Consider the following 21,949-nt stretch of genomic DNA (forward strand, 5'->3'; position numbering starts at 1 on the left):
GATTTTACTTTCTTGGAAAAATAGGAGATATTGAATCCCTAGGCAGGGATTTTTAAGAGGAATAAATTAAGTGATCTTAACACTGAGTTACAAGACTGCCGACACACAGTAATGCAAAATTCCGAAAAATGTATATCCAAGCCTACCTTTAAACATAAGCACAAATTTGAGGGACCTCGGTGAAACTATAAATAAATTTACAATTATGCTCATGGAAAAACAGCTTCCTAAATTAAGGCATAAGACGTTTTTCTTAAAAGATACAAAGCTTTTTGCAGAAGGAATCCGAGGCTTAACCCAGATGACTCCCACTGATTAACATTAATGCAATTAAAATGGAAATACTCCTTCTGCTTGAGATTTGTTTGCATATGGCTCATTAGCAATGCTATAATTCTCTGCACTTCGCCCCCCAGAGATGTTACTGAACAGATACATAATGTCTCTATGCTCTGACACTGCCAGGGAAAATCCACATCCAGAGTCTTTGGTGTAAGTGCATGCTGACTGGCCACAACTCATTATCCAACATTAGTAACTTAAATTCCTTTTCTTCCCAAAAAGACAGGACAACTTTGGGCCAGTTTCAGTGTAAACCCTAAAGGATTATTGTAGTTACTTAGCATAACTCTGTTAATGAGCATCATCAGTTCTCAATGCCAGAGGAGGTTCCGTGCTTCTCAGGCTTGCAGAAAACATTCCCTTCCTCTCCTTGAGTATAGGTAGAGCGAGGAACCTGCATTCATGTAGGTACCACAGTATATAGCAAGGAATCTGCAATCATGTAGGTTTCACAGTATATAGGTGGCAATTAACTACTGTCACCCTCTACCTGGTACTGGTGAGAAATACTGTGTCTAGTTTTGGGTCCCTAGGTTCAAGAGCATGGAGAAAATGGAGAGTGAAGAGCAGAGGGCTACAAAGGTGGTTGGGGTGGATAAAATGTGACATATGAGAAGAGGCTAAAGGACCTGGCCTTGTTTAGTCTGGTGAAGAGGAGGTTAAGGCAAGACAAATGTTACTATTTCTACTCTTTTCATTTCCACCAGCGGTTTCTAAAAGGGGCAATGGTCCCAGATTTAGGCTACACCCATTGATATTGGATGTCACAGAAATCTTTTTACCTGGAACAATCCTGCAGCACTGGAGCAAGTTACCTACAGCATCCACAAAATTTTTGTCCTTGAAAGCTTTCAATAAAAACTTGAGCAGGTCAAGTGCTGGTCCCAGCTGAAAGCAAATTGGATGCAAGGAGTATTCCTATGCTGTGGCTAGTCTCCAACTGAGTTTAGATTGATCTATTTACACATTTTCTTCATGCTGGTCCTCCAGACTTTGTCCCCCTTATAAATCTGCTGCTTTCAAAATTCGCTGCTAATGGTCTGCTGAATGTCATTACTCTGAGAAGGAAAAATTACAAACCCCACATACCATGACCTACAGGTCTCATATATTCTGCCTCTCAGCAAAGATATTTCTAAACATAAGAAATTTACAACTGGAGAGCTCTTTCCCAAATCTGGAAAACAATGGTGGATTAAAGCATCAGAAATACCTTAAATTAACTAATGTGGCACATGTTTACTGATAATGTTAGACTCTTCACTTGTCTCTCCCTCTTACTGTGACTGCAGCATCACGTGCAGTGCTATACTGAGAGACAAATCGCATCTGCACCACAACAGAAGAAGGAGATTAACAGGGGAGCTAAGTTTGGATCTGTGGCTGGCACAGGCTGGGCAGTGACAGGTCTGTAGGGCGTGGTAAGAACCCCGACAGCACCGCCCCTCTGTCACCCAGCCTGGCGCTGCGCCTCAGTGACACCGCCGTTGTTCCTGAAGGGCGCAGCCACCTGCTGCGTTTGCCCCTGTGTGAGCTCAGGAATAGAAAATAAAAGAAAAGAGCAGCTGCCTGTAGTTGCATCAGTGTTGCTTCACTACCTGTAAGCTACAAACAAGAGCCTTGCTGGGCAAATATGGTCACAGATCTGTGGAGACCTCTTGTTTAAAAAGTGGAATCAGAAATTCAGTAAAGTGTTCCAGTGCAGTTTTTGGCCTCTCACTCAAAACACAAGTGTCACTGGTGACATATTTATCTACCATACTATGTGCTATAGCAACATATGTTCATAAGCATTCCTTTTTACAGTTCTCAGCTGCTGCACAATTGCTTGTCTCTTGTTCATTGTATGGCAGCAGAGCTGTTTGTTAGTGAAGCTCCCCATGACTGAAGAACACACATCCTGCATTTCCTTTCAGCTGACTGTGATGTGCAGTTAGTTTCAAAGTGGTAGGTCAGCTGCAGGTGATTTTAAGTCCCAGCTAGTAGTTCTTGAAGCCTTAGTTTGGGTTACTCAACCTGAACTGAAAGTACTATTCAAGAGCCTCATCTCAATACTCTGTGGAACAACACATAACCAGCTAGAAGATACAAACATCCTTGAAGTCAAACTGCCTGTATTGGCATCAATACTGATGGAGTTCATGTACAAGAAAGATGAGGCAATGAACTTTACTAACAGACATTTTATCCTCTTTAACATACCAGTGTCTTTGGCACCAGGAAAATTAATTATCTTTATTATTTTCTTGAGCATTGTCTTCAGTTCCATCATTGTAATGCAATGAATTCCTGAAATGCAATTTAATTTAATTGAATTTAGGCTTTTTTTCTTTTTTTCTTTTTTTTTTTTTTTTTTTTTTTGAGAAGTGTGTTGTGTAACACATAGGGCAACTTGGCAAGATTCAATGATGAGTTCTAGAAATAGGAAACTTTAATATTTATTTTTAGTACAGTGTATACAACACCTCTTGAAATACATGTATTACTGTTCTATCAGTTAATTGGAACAAAAATTTCTGCCAAGACCTACAGTACGCAGCACTGCAGTGCTTTACTTCACTACAGTGAAGTAAAGAGTGGGAGTATTTTTATTTTTTTAACTTATGAAAGAGGATTCATAACTGTGAGGCTAAACAGGTGGTAGAGCAACTCAGAGCTCTTCTGGGACTGATTGCCACTTTGATGCTTGGCACATCAGAGTTTTCAGCAAGCTCTGATACAATGATCTATGATTAGAACCTCAGTTTCCTTAGGGATCATATGCTTCATATGGTAGGATAGCATAGTTTCATCAAAAACCAAAAAAAACTAACAAAGAAAAAACCCCAGCCCACAGCAGAGTAGCTCAGCTTCCTATAAATCCTGGTCATCTAAGGGAATGGTGTAGTTCTTCAATTTGAAGCTTGACTACCACCAGTCCTTACACAGTTCAACTGAAGGCTTTTTATTTCAGTCACATAAAGACTCTCAGTATTTCCAAACTGCCTAGCAAATTTTCCAGTGCAACAAATCTTCAGCTGAGAAATTCTCATGCAACTGAACACAACATTGGCACTTCCTAGAGACAAACCCAACCTTCCCACTAACAAACATCTGCAAGCACTATTAGCTTACTACCTTTTCCTTCACACACACTTACCATTAATATTTGTCCAGCTGAAATTTGGAGCTTCTGTAGGAAGAGACTTCATCTTTCAATGTGTATATATTACATCACACCACACAAGGCATCTCCTTCCTCCCTTAAAGTGAAATGTGCTATCTAAGAACATCACTAGAATACAAATGTACATCTAAGCTCAACTCTGTTTTTATCATGTCCAGCAAACGCACTGGAAAATACTTTCCCTTAAGAGCAATACAATCAATTCCCTTGCTTTAGCAGGACTGATGAAATGGATATCAAATGCCAGACCTGCCTTGGAATATGCACTGCATAAATAGGTACTCACATTCCATAAAGTAGGGGCCAGGTTCAATTCGCCAGACAATTTGTCCTTTTTGTGTGCCAGTCACTCCCCGATTCTTGGAATCCCAGAAATTGGCTGGAGAGTTCTCATCTGAAGGAGGAAAGATAAAAAATAATTTCAGCAAGTAGTATTTAAAATAGAAGTTTTCTTGGCTTTCTGTTTCAAGATGTCCAGATACAAAAAATTACTTGTATTAAATAAAAAAATAAAGAAATTGAATTAACAGGCAAAAGATAAATAGCTTCTCTTGTACACTTGACAGATCAATTTATGCAGAGCAAGCAGACCGACACACAGCCAAAGTAAATATATGGCTTCCTGTAAGAGGTGACCTGCCAAGGTACAGTATTAAATTCCAAAATTTCCCTAATCCAACAGAGAGGCTATTGCAAGTGCATAGCTGATTGAAACTGCATCACAGAGTTACCACACCGTGTTATCCATCAGTCCTGCTCTGTGAAGTAAAAATCTAGCATTCATTCCCTAGCTGGGAAATGGTATCTGCAAAGCACCTTAGCAATATCACTATTATCCCTTCTCAAATTAAGATTTTTGTCCTAACACAGGTCTCAGGGCCTTTTTATTTTCTAGCCTGTATTCAGACACCCAGAAGACCAGGGCAAGAAGCTGTTTGAAAGGGCACAAAGGTTACTTCTGATAACAGGGACAACGCTCACACAAATTCGACTTAACTCTTTTATACAGGAAGTTCTTTGGAAGCAGGCATTGTGACATTTTACCAGTGCATTTCAACAGCTGTTTCTTAACTAAACTGGACAAGAACAACACCTATGACATCAAATACAACATCCTATTTTTTCCAGTGGTACTGCATATTCTTTTATCTTACTTTAAAAAAAAATCTTCTTTTATTATATACACTTGAGTACATTCTTCAAATTTAAAAAGACTTCACTAAGAACCTAGTCTACTGTGGCTTTGTTCATGAAGCTCATATCCATTCAAGCACATTCCTTTGTTCTTTGGTAGGAATTCCCACATAAGATTACAGAACCGTCATCTACATCTTAAATATCCATATATACTATTTATGAAGGAATAATAAACAATACAGCTTTCTTACTTTTATTTTAAAAATATGAATTCACACTAAAGCTTCTCTTTTTCCTCTTCATTCTGACGGCTCATCTCAGCATACACACAGTAACCCCACTGAACTATGACTAGTGCAGTCTCATCCCACCAAACCCACACACAGACCATTACCAGACACATGCTGAACTTCTGTGCTTGCTCAGGAGAACTTACACATTGCTCAAAACCTAGAAGAGCTCTGGAGAATCAAGAAGGGGCCATGGCAATCCACTGACATTTTTATGCCTCCAGCCATGGGTGACTTTGAGAATTTTTAGAAAGCTGAGGTCTCGGCACCTCAGTATCGTGGCAAGTCCAGGGAATTTCATAATTATCTCAATGACAAGGAGAAGGGAGAGGAGGGTTCTCCTAACACTTGTGATCCTCAAGCTTGTAATACCCTCAGGCTTAACTTTTTGTGCAGAATCAACATGATAGGACACAAACTGCATGCACCAGAAAGTCAGGCACACAGGCAGGAAAATCTTAAACTGCATGCATTTATTCTTTATTACAGTAAAAAACTTTCAGAGTAAACAAAGCTGTGTCTCACCCATGTTTTGTTGGGGTTGTTTTTCAAAGTTGTATAAAGAGGAGCACTGAATGTACAACCTGTAAATCATCCCACAGGCCTTATAAAAAATCTCTATGTGGTTTGCAATGACACATAACCAAAAGAATACACTGCTGATGAATTTATTTACATTTTTATTGTGTCTTCCTGTCCCAAGGCCCCTTATTTTCTTCCAGACAGAACACAGGGAAACCATAAGATACCACTTAACTTTCACAACACTACACTAGTGACTGTTCTGGTCCACCATATAAACTTAGTTATCCAAAACATCACTACCAAAAGTGAGCAGATCCTTTAAAAATTCCAGTTATCTAAAACACAGAATTTAAACTATTCAGCATTCTCATTTCATCTAGGTAAATGAAGATGTATTCTTGACTGTAAACATCTCACCTCACATGCTCTAGTTCTGAATTTCTGTATTTAATCAATTGGAGAAGAGTCTGTTCATGATTCTAAGCAGAAGGGCAGATATTTGTTATTATACTATAAGTATGAGGTTTTTGATTCTTATCTTGTTCAATAAATGAATAAGCACTGAAATGCACCTTTACTGGTGAGATTTCCAACAATAAGGCACAAACAACTGTTATTTTTTAAATCAGTCACAAAGCAAAGTCAATGGCAATTTTTACAGGGATATTAGTGAGCTTCAGAAAAGGTTCTCCATGAACTGAGTCTCAAGTTCCATGCTGGTAGTCACAAGAACACATGCAGAACACTTTCTTTCACTTCATTTAATAAAATCCCACATTTACGGAAGTGCCTGGATTTCCAGCCCTTTCATGAAGGAACGACTCCTCTGCAGCAATGAGGACTCAATCATTGATACTCTGCTCACAGGCACGCTGCCACTGCAACAGAAGGTGGTGGAGACAGAGGGATGGAAAATGCTAACAGACCACTGCCTGTCAGCAATCAACTCAAATTACAGCATTTCTTCTGGTCAGTTTTGACTTTCTTCTGAAACAGATGGATTTTTTCTACTTTTATGATGTTATTCACATAGGGGAAAAATAACATTACTAGTCCATGGGGAAAAATAACTTCAAACATCAGTTCATTGATTTTAAAAAGAAAAATTGAATAGCAAAAAAATGTATGGCATGAAAACACTGAAGTATACAATAATGATTAAAATATTGACTCAAAAAAAAAAAAAAAAAGGAAGTGTTTAAGAGCACAAAGAGGAACATCAGAATTATCACTTCCTCATTTCTTCTCTTCCCCCAAACATACATGCATGGACACTCTCTCTCTCTCTCTCCATATATATATATATATATATATTCCATAGGGAACTTCGATTCTAAGCAGTTCTATTCTCCTTTTAGCACATAATTGTTGCTGTTTGTGAAACTGGCGGCTGTTCCAGAATCTGGGCCAAAGAGTAGATATAAATATCCCTTCCCAGAACATAAAATATGCAACAAAATACTGTCTTACTGCATCAGTATCTTGTCCAGTGAGGCTACACTTCTCAAGGAAATAAAGCAACACAAGATGCACAGTTCTTCGCCATCTTCAGTAATTCTTAGAGGTAACATACTGCAGAACAGAACTTCTCAGAGCTGCAACCTCTACAAAGTATATGAGATAATGTTCTACAACAATAAGTGGATAATAATAAATATAACCACTGTGTGGAACTTCAGTCTGAGTAATGCTCCTTGAAATCACTGTAAAGCAAAAACGTTCTGAGTAACAATGTTTTCTTGATTTAACTAGTAAACAATCAGCCAAACCTGGCATTTAGAAAAGCTGCACTGGCACACTGTTGGTTCTTCCTCAGATCATCCTCCAGGATCTCCAGGTCTTCTGCAAAGCTGATTTACAGACATTCGACCCCCAGCCCATCCCAATGTCAGGGGTTACTCCTGTTTGCCCATGACTCCAGCCTGTCTGGTTGCACAATCATGTTTTATCATCTGCTACTCCCAGTTTTGCACGAGAAGTGTTGGAATCCGTGCTAAGACAGTGCCTGACATCAGGGGTCAGGAGGCTTCTGAGGAGTTCCCTTTTTTTTCTTTGTGTCTTGAATCTTTCATTATTTCTGTCTTAGGAAAAAAGGATAAACTATCTGAAATCCATCACCTCACAGAGTCATCTTGCATAGATTAAAGCAACAAATAAATAAATAAGACATAGTCTTTTTTAAGACAGATAAAGAGGAACTGCTAGCAATTAATTGTCTGAAACAAGCCTTACAGTCCCAGTGGACAGATCAGTCACAGGCAAACTAGCACTCATCTTCTGGTCACAGTTTCTGTCGTCAGTAGTGTTAGGTTATGTGTTAAAAGGGTTGCTTCCACCAACACAAACGATTTTTATTCTTCAAAATACCAAAACATTATAGAAGTCACGAATTTCTGGTGTGGAAACATCTGATTTACATTTTTTCCTGTGCAATAAGCAAAGGTCACTATAGCAATCAAACTTTTGTATTCTGATCTCTTTACTCTTAACACATTTATAAAGATGCTCATACCAGAGCAAAGGTGATGTTAATAGATTCTGGCTGTCAGTTTTAATTACATACAACTTAACAAATTTCATCTTTCACTACCATATATGGGTATGCTAACTCACAGCTCTTGAAAAATCCATGCAGCTTAGCTCAGAAAAGATCAATCACGTCGGTAACACCATTGTAACCCTGCATAATTCTCTTATCCTCCTTTGAGATTTACATCCCAAACTCCAATTTTTCATCCTTTTCTGGAAGATGCTTTATGCAAAATCTTTTGAAATGTTTGTATTGTTCAGTTTCACTTTAAGATTTTAAATTAAGTTCATATTGTCAGAATGCCGATTTCGCTCACATTTTAGGCTAATGTCAATAAATTTTGGGCACTGAAGACGGTCTGTGCAATGCATTCAGTTATTAAGAGGAGTATTGGTACTAAGCTTTTAAAGCATCACTCTCATTTCTTTCTCTCGGCAGGTGTTCTCTTAGAGTGAGAATCAGCAGTGCTGGAATGCTGGAGAATGGCAAGGCTACATCTAGTTTTGTCTGAGGCTGAGATCTGTGCATCTGCCATCAGTTCCTCTCATAAACATCCTACCCAGAAGGGTCACTCCCCTACCTATTTTACTCCATCATTTCACTTAGTCTTTAAAAGTAACAGCTTTGTGGGTAATCTGCACTGGAGAATATTTCTGAACTTGATTTTGAGCCAACCATCAGGAGATCTCTGGGATGGCATTTCCAATGTAAAACAAAAAACTAATTTGCATACATTTTACTGCATTACTTACAAAGACCTCAGTCACAATGCCAGCAACTGCGCTCTGCTTTTCAGTGTGAGCACAGACTTCCAAGCAGTAAAACAGACTGTCACCAAAATCTAAGACTAACAAGAACGTCCCACAGAAAACATACAGTGGATTTTGGGAAAATGGCTGGGAAAGCATGCAATGCTAACTCCTGTGCAATATTTTCACTTTGGTAACCTCTAATAATTTTAATTCTAGAAATACTAGAAATAAAAATCCATGGGTGATCAATAAAGAAGTAGCACGGTGTTTATTGATCTAATGAACTAAATATATTTCTTCCTTATACCAAAAAAATGCTTAAAAGCAATTGGAAACTGTATCAGGACACATTCTAAGGAGAAGATAAATTTTATCACCTGAGGCCTCACTCCTTTTCTAGAAAGCCAGTAAGTAAATTAACAGGTTCAAGGGTTTCTAATGCAAGCAATTACTATAATAAATCACATTATGTCAATGCATTTGAAATATACTAGGTATCATTTAGTACCATATAAACAAATATTAACCCACTAAGCCAGAGCTTGTTTCTCTGGTTTTCAGAATTCTCCATCTCAGCCTGTGAACACAGGTTATCTGGTGGAACCAAAATATTTCTCATGAAAGATAGCACCATTGCTGAAATTAACGATCAACACTTAGTTGTACCTTCTAGCCTTACCTGGCCATTCCAAAGGATGCCTGTGGATCCTAAACTGCATTCCTCCATTTGAGCCCAATTAACAAACTGAAGAATAAAAACCAGTAACGTTTTACAGGACGGATATTGAGAACAGCATCCTCGTTCCCAATCACAACCAGCGTTTTCTACAGAAGTTGCCTTCTGGACCCAGCCCGTGCAGCTCAAGTTTGGAGGCTTTAGCTCTGTGTTAGCACTGTTGTATAATCTCAGCTCCACAAGACACGTCTGTCCTCTCCCTTCCTCCTGTCATTTGAAGGAAAGGCTTTTAGAAGGATGTTCTCCAACTCCACGGCAGTTTTGAGCAGTTGCACACCATCGCCTGCCTCCTCTCCTTTATTCAAGGGCTCCTCTGGGTTCAAGCAGCCCGTGCTAAAACACATAAGGTATTACGTCCTTCAAGCTCTGCTATTTGCAGCCACTCCCCTCCAAAGGGTACAGGATGCCGAAGCCTCATCCTCCCTCCACTTCCTTCCTTGCCTTGTCCATGAGAGGATTCCTCAGCATGGCCACAGCCCTGCAGCACGGGCGGGCTGATGTAAACAGGAGGATCCTTAAATCCTAGAAATGACGGCAAGGCAGCCACAGCAATGAGCACAGCGGGAGCTCACTGGAAGTGCTGGCTTTTGTTTACACAGTATTTTGCTCTCCCGCATGACTTCCCCATAAATCCGGTTATTTCAGGGAAGAGGGGACTGCTCCATGACGTCTGGCTGGGATGGAGCTGCCTTAAACCCAGGATAAATCTGCACAGGGCACTCCTGGGCAGGAGGACAAGCAGGTGACACAGAGCTTCCATTACCACCTCTCCTCTTCTGGGGTGGTAAATTCCACCTCAGGGCAGGAGCCTGGACAAGCCTCTATTCCCCTAGGTGCTCTGACTCCTCAACAGCTCCTGGTGGAACACAACTGCAGCTGACCTAAAAGTCCAGTTTATGGCAAGGACCCGAACTGTGCCAAAGCAGTCCCAGCACCTCAAGAACAAAAAGGGTTCCTAAAGGAATCTGCAAACTGGTACATAGTCTGAGATCAAATCTTTTACAGCCCACATTTCATGAAATTCAGACTCTCAAAGCAAATCAGTTTTTCTAGTAATACTCAGATTTAAAAAAGAAAAAGAAAAAAAAAACACAGTAAAAAAAACCCTTCCACCTCTTACAGGAGTATCTGTTCTTACTCAGCTTGAAGATTTTTCAAAAACGCTTCCAGTCAAAGAAATTAAGATGGATTCTTTGCTAACGAAGAGATGAAAGCTAATGTATTGCTTTGTGCTTGCATGAGCACCTCTAGGAATTGTATCTTCAAAGGAGAGAAGGTAAAAGAACACCAGAACTGGAATACTGCAAGAGAAATTTAACACACTGCGGCATACTAAATGTCTAGAAACATTTCTCCCTTGAATACCAACAGAGGAACCCCAAAAAAGGTTGAAAATGAAATTCTTGGACAGTCTTTAAAGCTCCCTAAGCAGCTACAAGATCTTACTATCACAGTTCTCTTTACTTTTCAGGACACTTTGGAAAAAAACTTGGAAAGTAATGGAAATACAAGACTTCAACTGAGATAAGCAAGAGCAGAAAAGAGGCAGAAAAAGGTACAAGAGATGCTCTTACAGTCCCACACAGGAGAGAAGCTACTGTTGCAGCTCTTCCTGAAGGTAATCGTGCACTGCCAGGGGGTGCTGGGCAACACTCTGAATTCCAGCCTGGACACAGATTTCAGCCTTCTGGTGGCACAGTCCTGCTACATCAGCAGTGAAGGATCACCGCCATCTATAACCATGACTCATGATCAGAAAGCAAAGAGGTGTTTTTTCCTTGTGGCACAGCAGCAGTTTTTCCTATTTCACAACCATATTGAGCATCCATGTACCTCCACTGATTGCCCCTGAGCCTTGGGCAAGAAGCAGAAAAACTCACTTGCATTCCCTCGTGTGCCCCCCGTGACTCACTATGTACATTAATATGTTGCTGACTTTTATTGCACCCTAGTGCTTTAGGCAGCAAGAGCCATTATTAATTTTTCTAGTTATGGCTGACAGGATGGCCAGGAATAACATCAACTTCTCTAACACTTCACTCCTACTTCACCTGCAGAAGCAGAGCACAGAAACCATACCATACACCCCATCCAAACAATAAACTATGAAACCTTTCTGCTATTGAAACTCAGTAGAGTGGGAAAATCCTTGCTCTCATTTTCACACACAGCCTATATTCTGACACTGTCCGTTTCCTTCTTTTCCAAGAATTATGCCACCACATTTTGATTCCTTCTTTATGTACACTAATATTTCAGCATGGGGATCAGAGCATCTCCATGTTCTCACACAATGTGATATTTCAGGGCCCAGCAGCAGCTCCAAGGATTAGCTAACTAGAATGCAAGACACAAAGATACTGAAAAAAAAAATACAAGTCAACTTTTCAGACATATGACAGTACGATGAGAGGAATAAAGTGAAATTCCACTTCTCTGTATTCACAGTAAAGGCATCATTGAAATTCAAAGCATTCAAAGATAAAAATAAGTCCTTTCACCCATCTTACTGGCAGAAATTCAAAAGCATAACAAGAGGAAGGAAATTACCTCAAGCTTAACCTCTTTCCTGAAAATCTTATTAATCCTTCTTCATAAATGATGTGCATTTCATTCCCATCTGCAGTTCAGGTTTCACATGTGTGCCAGCCCCACGACACAAACGCCTTGTGCATCATGAGCCACCTGCCAGCTGACGCGGCTCACCTGGAAACCACGTCCTGCACATGGACACAGTGTTTGGCTGTTCCTGCACTGCACTACCAAAGACTGGCTACTACAAGAAAGGCATAAATGTTACACCAAAAATTAAGCTAGAGAATCACACTGAGTAAACTCTGACAGATGGTGTTCACACCCTTAGACACAAAGTCTAATCTAATCTAATAGACGCTGAATGATACTGCAGAAGACTCCCAACATCTTTGCAAAATGCTAATAAATCACCTACCATTTAATTCTTGAGGTTCAGCTAGCTGTATGTGGGGGAAATATGGCATGAGGGGTGCTTGAACCTCTTCCTGAAAGAAGCAGCATACAGCTGAGGCAAAAGCTGCATCACCTCTCCTGTCAACTCACAATCATCTCAGCTGCTGATGGTTTGGGGTATGTGATGTCTGCAGAAGATGGAGACTGCCAAAAGTGGTGGCCACCAGGCAGGGAACAGTTTGGAAATTCAGATTTAGGCCACCAGTAGCTACCAATGACTTCACAACAACAAATCCTGTGTGCACCAATATCCTAAAATCCTGTTCTTCTGGGACAGGACTGTTTAGACTATCTAGAAACACATGCCATTTTTCCTAATTAACATTGAAAGTTTATTGTGGGGGTAAATGCTATCAGAGCTAAAGTAAAAAAGCAAAAAAGAAAAAACCAAATCTGTATCTAAGCTTTTCTGTGCCATATTAAATCTGCCAGTCTAAGTTAATTGTGGAATGTTTTTCATCATTTTCCTTCTCAGCCACAGCCTTATATGGTATCAGATAAGCACTTGTTTGCTGGCAGCACACAAGCTGCTGAGCTTGCTTTAGCTGCATGCAGAAGAGGATCATGGCTTCCAAGGATAAAGGGCATGCACTTTTATCTGTGACCACATTCCCATCACAAATCTTTGCCAGAAAAACTCAAAAATATAACAAAGTATTCCTGCTGTGGAAGACGTGATACCAGCAAAGCCATGCTCTTGTCTACATAGCTTATCCTGCCCCCGGGAAATTCTGTTGGTAAATAAACATGACCAACAAAAGCACAATTTTGCTACTGCCACAGCTGCACATACAGAGAGGGCTTTCTCTGCTGTGGCTGTCTTCATACACACCATATGTAGTCCTACAGGCAGCAGAAAAAGTGAGGGGTCATTTATTCTGTGGCCTTCATGCTGGTTTATTTATTAACCAGCAAACATCTGATCCTGTATGCAGACACCCAGTGCAGAAAGGTCCCAGAGAAACTGGCAAGTTTTGCTTGGTGTTTGTTTTTTTCTGGTCAAACATTTCTCGAGTGGAAACAGTAGAAAGCACTTCAGGAAAGGCCATATGGTTATGGCCATCCCTCTTCCCTCCTTCTCAGCCTCAAAACGTACTTGGAGCAATTCCTGCTCTGCAATCAGAACATTATTCCCATTCAGATTGCTGCTGCTCTCTGGCAATGGTCACATTTTCATCCTCTTGGAGTGGGAATGTTCAGGAGAGGTGAAATTTGGACGACACTGAGTGGCCTGTAATACACAGTAGATTATAGTGAATGATGTGATGATCTCTTCTGGGTTTCATTTCAGTAAAATATAGACTCATTTGAGAGCCATTATTAGCTCATAAACTAAGCTTAAGTGCAATTTATTCCACAAGTAGATCTTCTGTAAATGACTTATACCTCAAAAAGAGGTTTTTCTTGTGGAACTGTCAGCAAACACAATTGCCATACTGAGAGGACTTAAAATAGAATTGACGACTGTATTCTGTTTTTACTTTTTTGTTGTTGTTTGCAAATCTACAAACTAAACACCATTTTGAAGTGTTATGAAATGTACATCTGCCCTTTAAACACCAAACACATCACTGCAATGCACATGTAGGAAAAGCACAACAGGCTATATGATTTTATAGAAAATCATACGCAGGTTATTTTAAATCTGTATTTTGAAACTGTCGCCAAGTGTCATTTGTTCTGTTTATATTTATGAAATTTTAAAATCAGATAGGAAACAAGTTCTTGGCAACTGTGTATGACTGAAACATTCAGCTTGAGTACTCACCTTTATTTCCAGACAGCATTTTGCAATGTGCCTCCTGTTGGCTACCCATGAAACAGCATAAAATTCATTACAAGCATATGTACTGTTATTGATCTGTAGGTTTCCACAGAACATTGTCTAGTTTCCTGCTTTCTTTTCTGCTCATCCTGCTGTTCCCTTTACCTTTTTCCTACAGCTTTTCATACAGCAGAAGAAACAACCCTGTTTTATAAAGGGTTTACAGTAGCAACAGTACATTATTATGTGAAACCCAGCCAGTGGTAAGATGGGTTCCCTAAGAAGTAGCTAAGGGAAGTATCAAACCCATTACTACTTATCTAATAAACTACAAAACTTCTTGCCCTAATTAGCAGGAGCCATTCCATGTCTAATTATTAGCAGCCATCCTGTTTCCCCTGCCCTACAACTCAATAATGCTACATGAGTACTTCATGAAGTCACATAAATTTTGTCACCACTTTTTGACAAGTATCATGCTTATTTACACTTTCCATCCTCTGGTTCTAAAAGTCAGGTGAAGATAAATTATAAGCGTCTATAATTTAGGTTACGTGGCCTTTAGGTTAATAAATTTATCAATTCAAAAAACTTACCTGACAGATGAGCCTCAAAATTGGTGAAAAGCCAGAACTAGCTACTCATCACATCAATAATTTGAAAACCTCATTCGAACTTACTCAAGTGACACAAATCTCTCCATTTCTGCAATTATTTTCTACAAAACTGACCTGAATTCACTGGTGCATTATCCACCTGATAAGCTCTTTTCCCATTCATAGTCTAACAGGCCTATTACTGGCAGAAATATTTACATTTTAAAAATGCTAGAAAACATCCGTCACTTCAGATCAGTCATTTCTCTATGCCCAACATCTTGACCAACAAGACCTTCCAGGTGCTTCAGAGATACAGACAAACATCAGGAAATCATAAGCAGGTACACCCCAAAAGTAACTTCATCATCTTTACCTATCAAAATAAAGTAAACCATCAGTACAAGAGCAGTGTCATCAGCAAGGACTCCCATTTCTAACACTCCAATCATGTCACAACTTTCAGTGAAAGAGCTGCAGGCCCAAATAATTCATTAGGTATTTACAATTCTGAATATACTGCAGAAAAAAATCTTTAATGTATATGTGCAATCAAAAGGCTAAGCTAAATAAATATATTTCTTTTCTAGAAGAGAACAAAAACATTCAAGTCAGAAAGTCAGATGAAAGCAGAAGAGATTAAAGGTATGTATTTCTTCTCAAATCCCTGTAAGGGCATAAAGTATTCTAATGAGCTGCAATCTCATTTGTGGGAAGCTCTCAGACGAGAAGGAGGCGCTCCCTTGCCAGATGGCTTGTGCTGCTCATGGCCATGAAGGAGAATGACTGGAACCACGAAAGCGAATTAAGTGTTTTAACTGCCCACATATGTACACCCTCCAGCAGTTCTAACAAGTAGCTTTTACCAGTGGAAGTTTCTACCAGAATTACTGAGAATTTTCTGTAAGACATACTAAAAAAAAAAAATAAAAATTACTTGATCATTAGCAAGGGTGTTAAACTCCAAGCACAAACCATTTTGAATTACAGAGCCAGTATCACCCAAAAAGCTGACCTAGCCTTCGTACACAGCGATCCACCAGCTGCTTTTATGACCAGCTGTTTAGCTTTTGATACTAAGTCCCACCTTCAGCTTTCCCCACAGTTCTCTCTCCTTTCCTGGTATGAACCAGCAAAAAGCAAAGTATGTGCCAAACACACTCCCCAAGAGTCCTGTGGAGGTTCATTTAACTCCCAATCACTTTTGCATTTTCAGCCCTTGCTTTACTTGGTGTTTACTTAGACTTGTTTCTTTTTTTGGTGTGTGAGTGTGTGAAAATGCTATTTATTGCTAGGAATGAGGGCTAAAACAAGAAGCAGTACACCCACAGAACAGATACACAGAAAAGAGAGCTTTCCTACATACAACAGCTGACATCTACAGATCCAGGAGGTTAGTTTGGGTTTTGCAGTCTCAAATGGATGATGGTTTGAACCCTGCACCTATTATGATGGCACAGATATCTCTGAATTTTCAGCAAAGTGGAATCCTTCAACACTGGGTGGAGAGAACTGATTCATCACTGAAAGGAGAGGAAGAACAGCGTTTTGATTCCTCAGCTTCGCTTTTGATTGCACTTGATTATTGCTTCCAGTTTCTGACATTGATCAAAATTCGTCTTAGCTTGTTCCAACTTTTTGACAGTAACAGTATCAGCAAGCATTTCACTTTCAGTGTTCAAGTCCATTCCCAAAATTTTTTTTATGGGAAAAAAAAATTCTTTGCCAGTTTCAAGCGATTACTCACTGCCTTTTAGAAATTCTTCTAGTTTCTGAAACTTGTCACAAAACATTCTATTCTGTGTCTCTGCGGCACACATCTCTTAAGGATCTTGTGGGATTTAATATTCCCTTAGCAGATGTTGTTTTTAAGTTTATCTTCAATATTATGAGTTGTTTAAGTGGGAATGCAAACTAGTCTATTGTCATTTGACAGTAATAGGTTTCTTAGGGAATTTATTAAAAAGTCAGGGAGCTTCCTGGTTTGGTATACAGAAAAATATTCTTATTTTGACAATATCCTTTTGTCATGCTTCAATGTCTCGGTAATTTAACCCAAATATAAAAGCAACCAACAAAAAGAATAAATGCTCCAAGAATCTTAGTTCGTTATGAAGCCCAACAAACCAATACAAAACAAACATCTTTTCTAAGCATTTCCTACTAATGTTGCACCTGAAATAAAATACTCTAAATGTTTTCAAAGACATACATTTTTCCAGTGAGCATAGCCAGAACTACTCAACATGGTAATGTAAATCCAAGAAGTGGGCAAACAATATACAAAAACAACAAGAAAGATATCTATGCGTTTATAAGTATATAAAACTGCAAACAAAAATAATCCATTCAGATTGGTTATATTCCACCGAACTAGCCACAGGTTTGTACAGTGAGCTGTAAACCTTGCTAATATTTGAGAACCAAGTCCCTGGGGCATCATTTTCAGCCAAGCTGTGGTTGCATAATTTTTTATTGTGTGTCACTGATTCCTTGCAAACACAGACCGCCCCATTTGGGGATCTGGCACTAGCATGCTGACACTGCAGAATTTAACAGCACAATTAGGGAAACACTGTAGTCACCAGGAGAAGAGGTTCTTTGGATGAGCATATGACTGAAGTCTGACCCAGTTCACTTTACAGAAGCACATCATGTTTTCCTCAGTCCTGTCCACCAAACAGTATAGCGTGCTTACACACTGAATTAATCTTTAAGCAGACACAGGATAATCCAGAAATAGATCAGGAACACAGCACATTCCAAATTTGCACATACACTTTCAAAGATGCTATTTTTGCAAGGTATCAGATGGGAGGAAATATAATGTGTTCACTGCTGTCTCAGTGCCTGCATTCTTGCACTGTCCCTGACCTGATTCAGGTTCCCTTGGACTGCAGCCTGGGGCTTTGTTTTACAGACATTCACAAGTTTTTAACTGGTTCTCTGCTGAGACCACCAAACCTATTTTGTCACAATGAGCCAGGAGTTTGTTTTGACAGTTTTAGCTACCTATTTTTGCTGATTTTCTCTATCACACTTGGGATATACCATCCCCTATGCTCAAGGTGGAGCTGCAAACAGGTAGGTACGCTGACCTGCAAGTCAATCTTGTGTCAAGCATGTTTCTTCTTTCCTGCACTCCTGCCAAATCAATCAATAATTTCTTCAGAATCTTCAACGGGATGCTTCTCTTGATGCAATGCTTTTGTTTCTTTTTTAATAAACCATGACTATTCTGTCCTTTTGTCTGCACACACTACTACTTCACCCCTAAAGGTTGTACTAAAAAGCTTAGAGATCACAGTACCAAACTACCATGGCCAACACTTATGCTCCAGCAAGAGAAACATAGCAAGTTAATTGTTCACAACTGCAAATTACAGGCAACAATCACTGATAACAACCACAAAACCAGAGACAGAGCCCTACACCTTATTCTGTCTTCTTCCACTGCAGCTGGATTTGTATTTTGTACCTGATTTTATGCAACTCTCACTGTTTTGAGACACTTTACACACCAACAGGATCAACTCCTTTGCAGATGTTGCAGGCTTTCTTCTCTCTGTTGTGGTGTGCGTGTATTCAGATTTCCCTCGAGTGTCCGACAGTGCACATCACCAGCCTGGAGATGCACGTCAGCTCTGTTCAGAGATGTGGTATTTATTGCCTGCATCAGGGACTTTCTGTGTAATGCACCAAAGCAGGGCAAGCTGGCTTATTACTTGCTGCCCAAAATTGAGATCCAGATCCAGACATCAAACTTTTTAAATATTAAGGGCCATCTGGTTTTACTTTTAGTTAGGCTCATCAGAGAGAAAATCCCAGATCATGGTGTTTGGTGCTGACTTTCTCATTTCTGTCCCTGAGTTGCTGAGTAATCCTTGGGAAGCAAAGAAAATCCCGAATCCTGTGCCTATCTACTGTATAAGACAGTTATGTTACTAAAATGGTGTCCTCTTGCTTATTTTTAATCTAACTGTATAAGACTGCAGTCAGTTGCCAGCACAGTGACTCAGCAAAGCCCCAAGCAAGGAAATTCCCTGCTGGGATTCTTGCAGCCCAAAGGGAACATGGCCAGGCACTGGGCCTTTCCTCACAGAACAACCTCACCTGCTTTGGGCACCTGCAGGACACTCAGGACACCCGCAGCAAGGGCTCCTGGAACCAGAATGCAAATTGCTTGTGAGTAATGAAATAAGGATCACAGCACTTTGCCTATGCAGCCTTCAGATTTCAGTGTTGTTTTATAAAAGCTTCGTAGCGCTCAACTCAGCACCTTCACGTTATTCCTATTCATTTACACTGAAGTTCACCAACATCTTTAATTTTGCATTAGGGAGCCTGCCTGTCACCTCCCTGTCTGCACCTCTCACACTAATACCTGTCAGTCTAGAAGCACGCCCCACACTCCTAAGAGGAAAGCTCAGGTGCTTGCTGGGGATATTTGTCTCCCAAATCCTTTCGGAACACGTAGCACACATAACAGATTTTCAGAGATTATCTGTTAATTAGTATCCACAGGACTATCAAGGGCGCCTGTGATGTCAAAATGCTTACTCTATTCAGTAAGCAATTTATTTCAGGAGGTTGACTCATTTCCTTAAAGCTTTTTGAGCTATCTGTTGTGACTGAAAAAAATTCAGAAAATTTAGAAGTACTCAAGGAAATGAGCCAACACATCCTGGAAGAAATTCATCCAATATACACACACAATAAGATAAGTCAGTCTTAGATTTCTAAAGAAATGAGCAGGAAGGAGTTCTAAAAGAACCTGAAATATTTTCTATGAAACACAACACTTGTTTCCCATCATCATAACTCTCCTTATGCCCACTTTAAAAGCAACATGCTATGGCTAATCAGGAAGTGGTTTTCCTAAGTTTGTTTTCGCCCTGCAAAGACAAAAACCTTCCCTGAAACAGGTCAGTGGATGTCCCCTATACTTAAAATAAAAACACCTCTGCCTATGTGCCTCATGAGAATTTTCAGACCCTGGTGCTTACCCCTAGAGGCACAGAGCCCACGGCCAAACCATATATCCAAGAGAGCCTTTTCACTGAGATGAGTAACACACCACTGAATTACCTCATCGCAGACTCATTACCTTCAGGGGTTTCCAGCAATGTATCAATGTCTCAAGGCACTAGTAAATATTCTTGTGCATCAAATAAGCCACCTCAAAGTAACTGGTAGAGTTCCTGCTCTAGCTAAACAGAAGGCAGTTTTCCTTTGGAAATTTAAATGGAATTTTATGACAAAGTTTTGATTTACTTCATTTAACTGCAGAGCAGTCCTAAGCAAAAGGACAATATTTAAAAAACAACACCCTATAACCTATTCTTCATCACATGACATGCAGTATATAGATGGAGAAGAGGGGGGAAAGGAGATTGGAAGATCACTCATGATATTTGCAATCTGCTTCAGCTGAAGACAACTTAGAATTTCCAAGATAAATTAACTTCTGGGTAATGCACTGATGGCATAAACAGTTTTCAAGTAATAACCAGAAAAACTGCTAACTTGTCTTAAGCACCATCCTGTCACATTCAGAGTAATAGGAATGATTTTTCCCCTACACATTGCCAGATCATTTTTCTCCCCTTTAGGCTTTAGTAGTTTTGTAGTGAGATGGATGACTACTTCACAGTTAAGATTTATCTCTTCAACAAAAAAAGATGCCAATATAATTATTTCTCATCTCAAATATTTAAGCTGATGCATGAAGATGAGAGAAATGAACCAAACACTGCTTATGATAAGTATTAAACAGCTCTGCAGATTAAACTGGATGAGACCAAAGACAGAAGAAACACAAAGGTCACTCTGTAGTTCTTTAGATGCAGTATCATTCTAACCAGTGCCAAAAAGCATCATCAGAAGTCAAGAAGGGAGATAATGATTTTGCATATTTAACCTTTTAGCATAAAAATCTCTGAAATAAAAAAGCGCTCTCTCGCATGGTGTTAACATGCAATAGCAAAAAAGAAAACAAAACTGTAGACTAATGAAGGCAAGGAAGATTTATTAACTTGTGTAATTATCTTGAAAGCACCCACATATAATATTTCCATTATTTTTTCTCCATTTCCAGGAGAGTGTTTTTAAAAAGCATTAATTCCCTGGGACTCTTCGGGCAACGAACAGAATGTAGAATTGAATGGAACAAAGATTCCAATTGAATGGAAAAACAAAGGCTCACCAACTCAGCTACTCCCAGCAAAACAAGTAAACCCAGATATAATTAAGTAATTGCAAACAGTGCAATCAGACTCACACTCCTTTTACAGCAGCCTACAAATCACATCCCATCACAGCCTCTCTGCTGCTCATTGCAGCTGAGCAGGTCCAGTGGCAAACTACTGCTCTGAGTGTCCCTCCCACTCCTGGTTCCCACTCCTGCAGATAAACTCTGCTGCTGTCCCTCAGCCCCTCCGAGATGCTAAAATGGCCCAGAGCTGTTTGTATTCTTGGGAGAGTAAATGCTCTGCCAGCTTAGCGCTGCTCAGCCAGCGGGCAGCGAGCACAGTCATCTACTGTTCTTCCATGAATCTGAAACACAGACTTGTGTTTAACTGCTTGAGCGGGAGAGACGGCGGGAGCTCAGTTCAACGTGCTGTAATGAGGACTGCTTTCCAAACCCCAAAGCTTTTGTGATCGACTCAGATGAAGAATGCCACAAAAGCCACAGCTCCTCGCATCCCTTGGGGCAGTGGCACTCAGGTGGGATGGCTGGGATTTCACTTCTGAACACATAGCAGGGGTCTGCTCAGTTTAAGGTTTTCGAAGGGGAACTGGATTTTTCACCCTATTGCTCAAATTTATAAGTTTAAGAATACATCAAAAGTAATGTTGCCTGCACATTAAGTACCAACTTATTAATAACTCCTAAAAATCTTATTCATTGTTGACTTTGGTGGATTGTTGCATTCTTATTCAGTATCTGGGAAGCAACTGCCTGTCTGGAAGTCTACTAAATTTGAGAGATGCATCTATGTTGAAAAATTTGTCAAACTGAATTTTCCCCCAGCCTGCAGGCTACCATCTGCTGAACTATGTCATGCATGAAACTCTAGATACAAATTAAACTACAGAAAACATAGAAATATATTTTTTCTT

General features: G+C 39.8%; 1 protein-coding gene across 2 annotated transcripts in view; it reads right to left on the minus strand.

Moving 5' to 3' along the window:
- The window catches only part of HECW2 (HECT, C2 and WW domain containing E3 ubiquitin protein ligase 2), a 144,484-nt gene that overhangs the window by 67,418 nt on the left and 55,117 nt on the right, over positions 1 to 21,949 (minus strand). Inside the window, exons 1-2 of one of the 2 annotated variants that reach the window (XM_063400204.1) lie at positions 9,422 to 9,855; positions 3,795 to 3,902 (exon numbers count right to left, since the gene is read on the minus strand). In XM_063400204.1, the coding sequence (XP_063256274.1) occupies positions 3,795 to 3,902; positions 9,422 to 9,461 (148 nt within the window). In that variant the 5' untranslated portion in view covers positions 9,462 to 9,855. Of the gene's footprint in view, positions 1 to 3,794; positions 3,903 to 9,421; positions 9,856 to 21,949 lie in introns of those variants that run through there. The other variant, XM_063400203.1, reaches the window with a different exon arrangement.

Source organism: Prinia subflava, chromosome 6 (genome assembly GCF_021018805.1).
Source record: "Prinia subflava isolate CZ2003 ecotype Zambia chromosome 6, Cam_Psub_1.2, whole genome shotgun sequence".
Classification (NCBI taxonomy): Eukaryota; Metazoa; Chordata; class Aves; order Passeriformes; family Cisticolidae; genus Prinia; species Prinia subflava.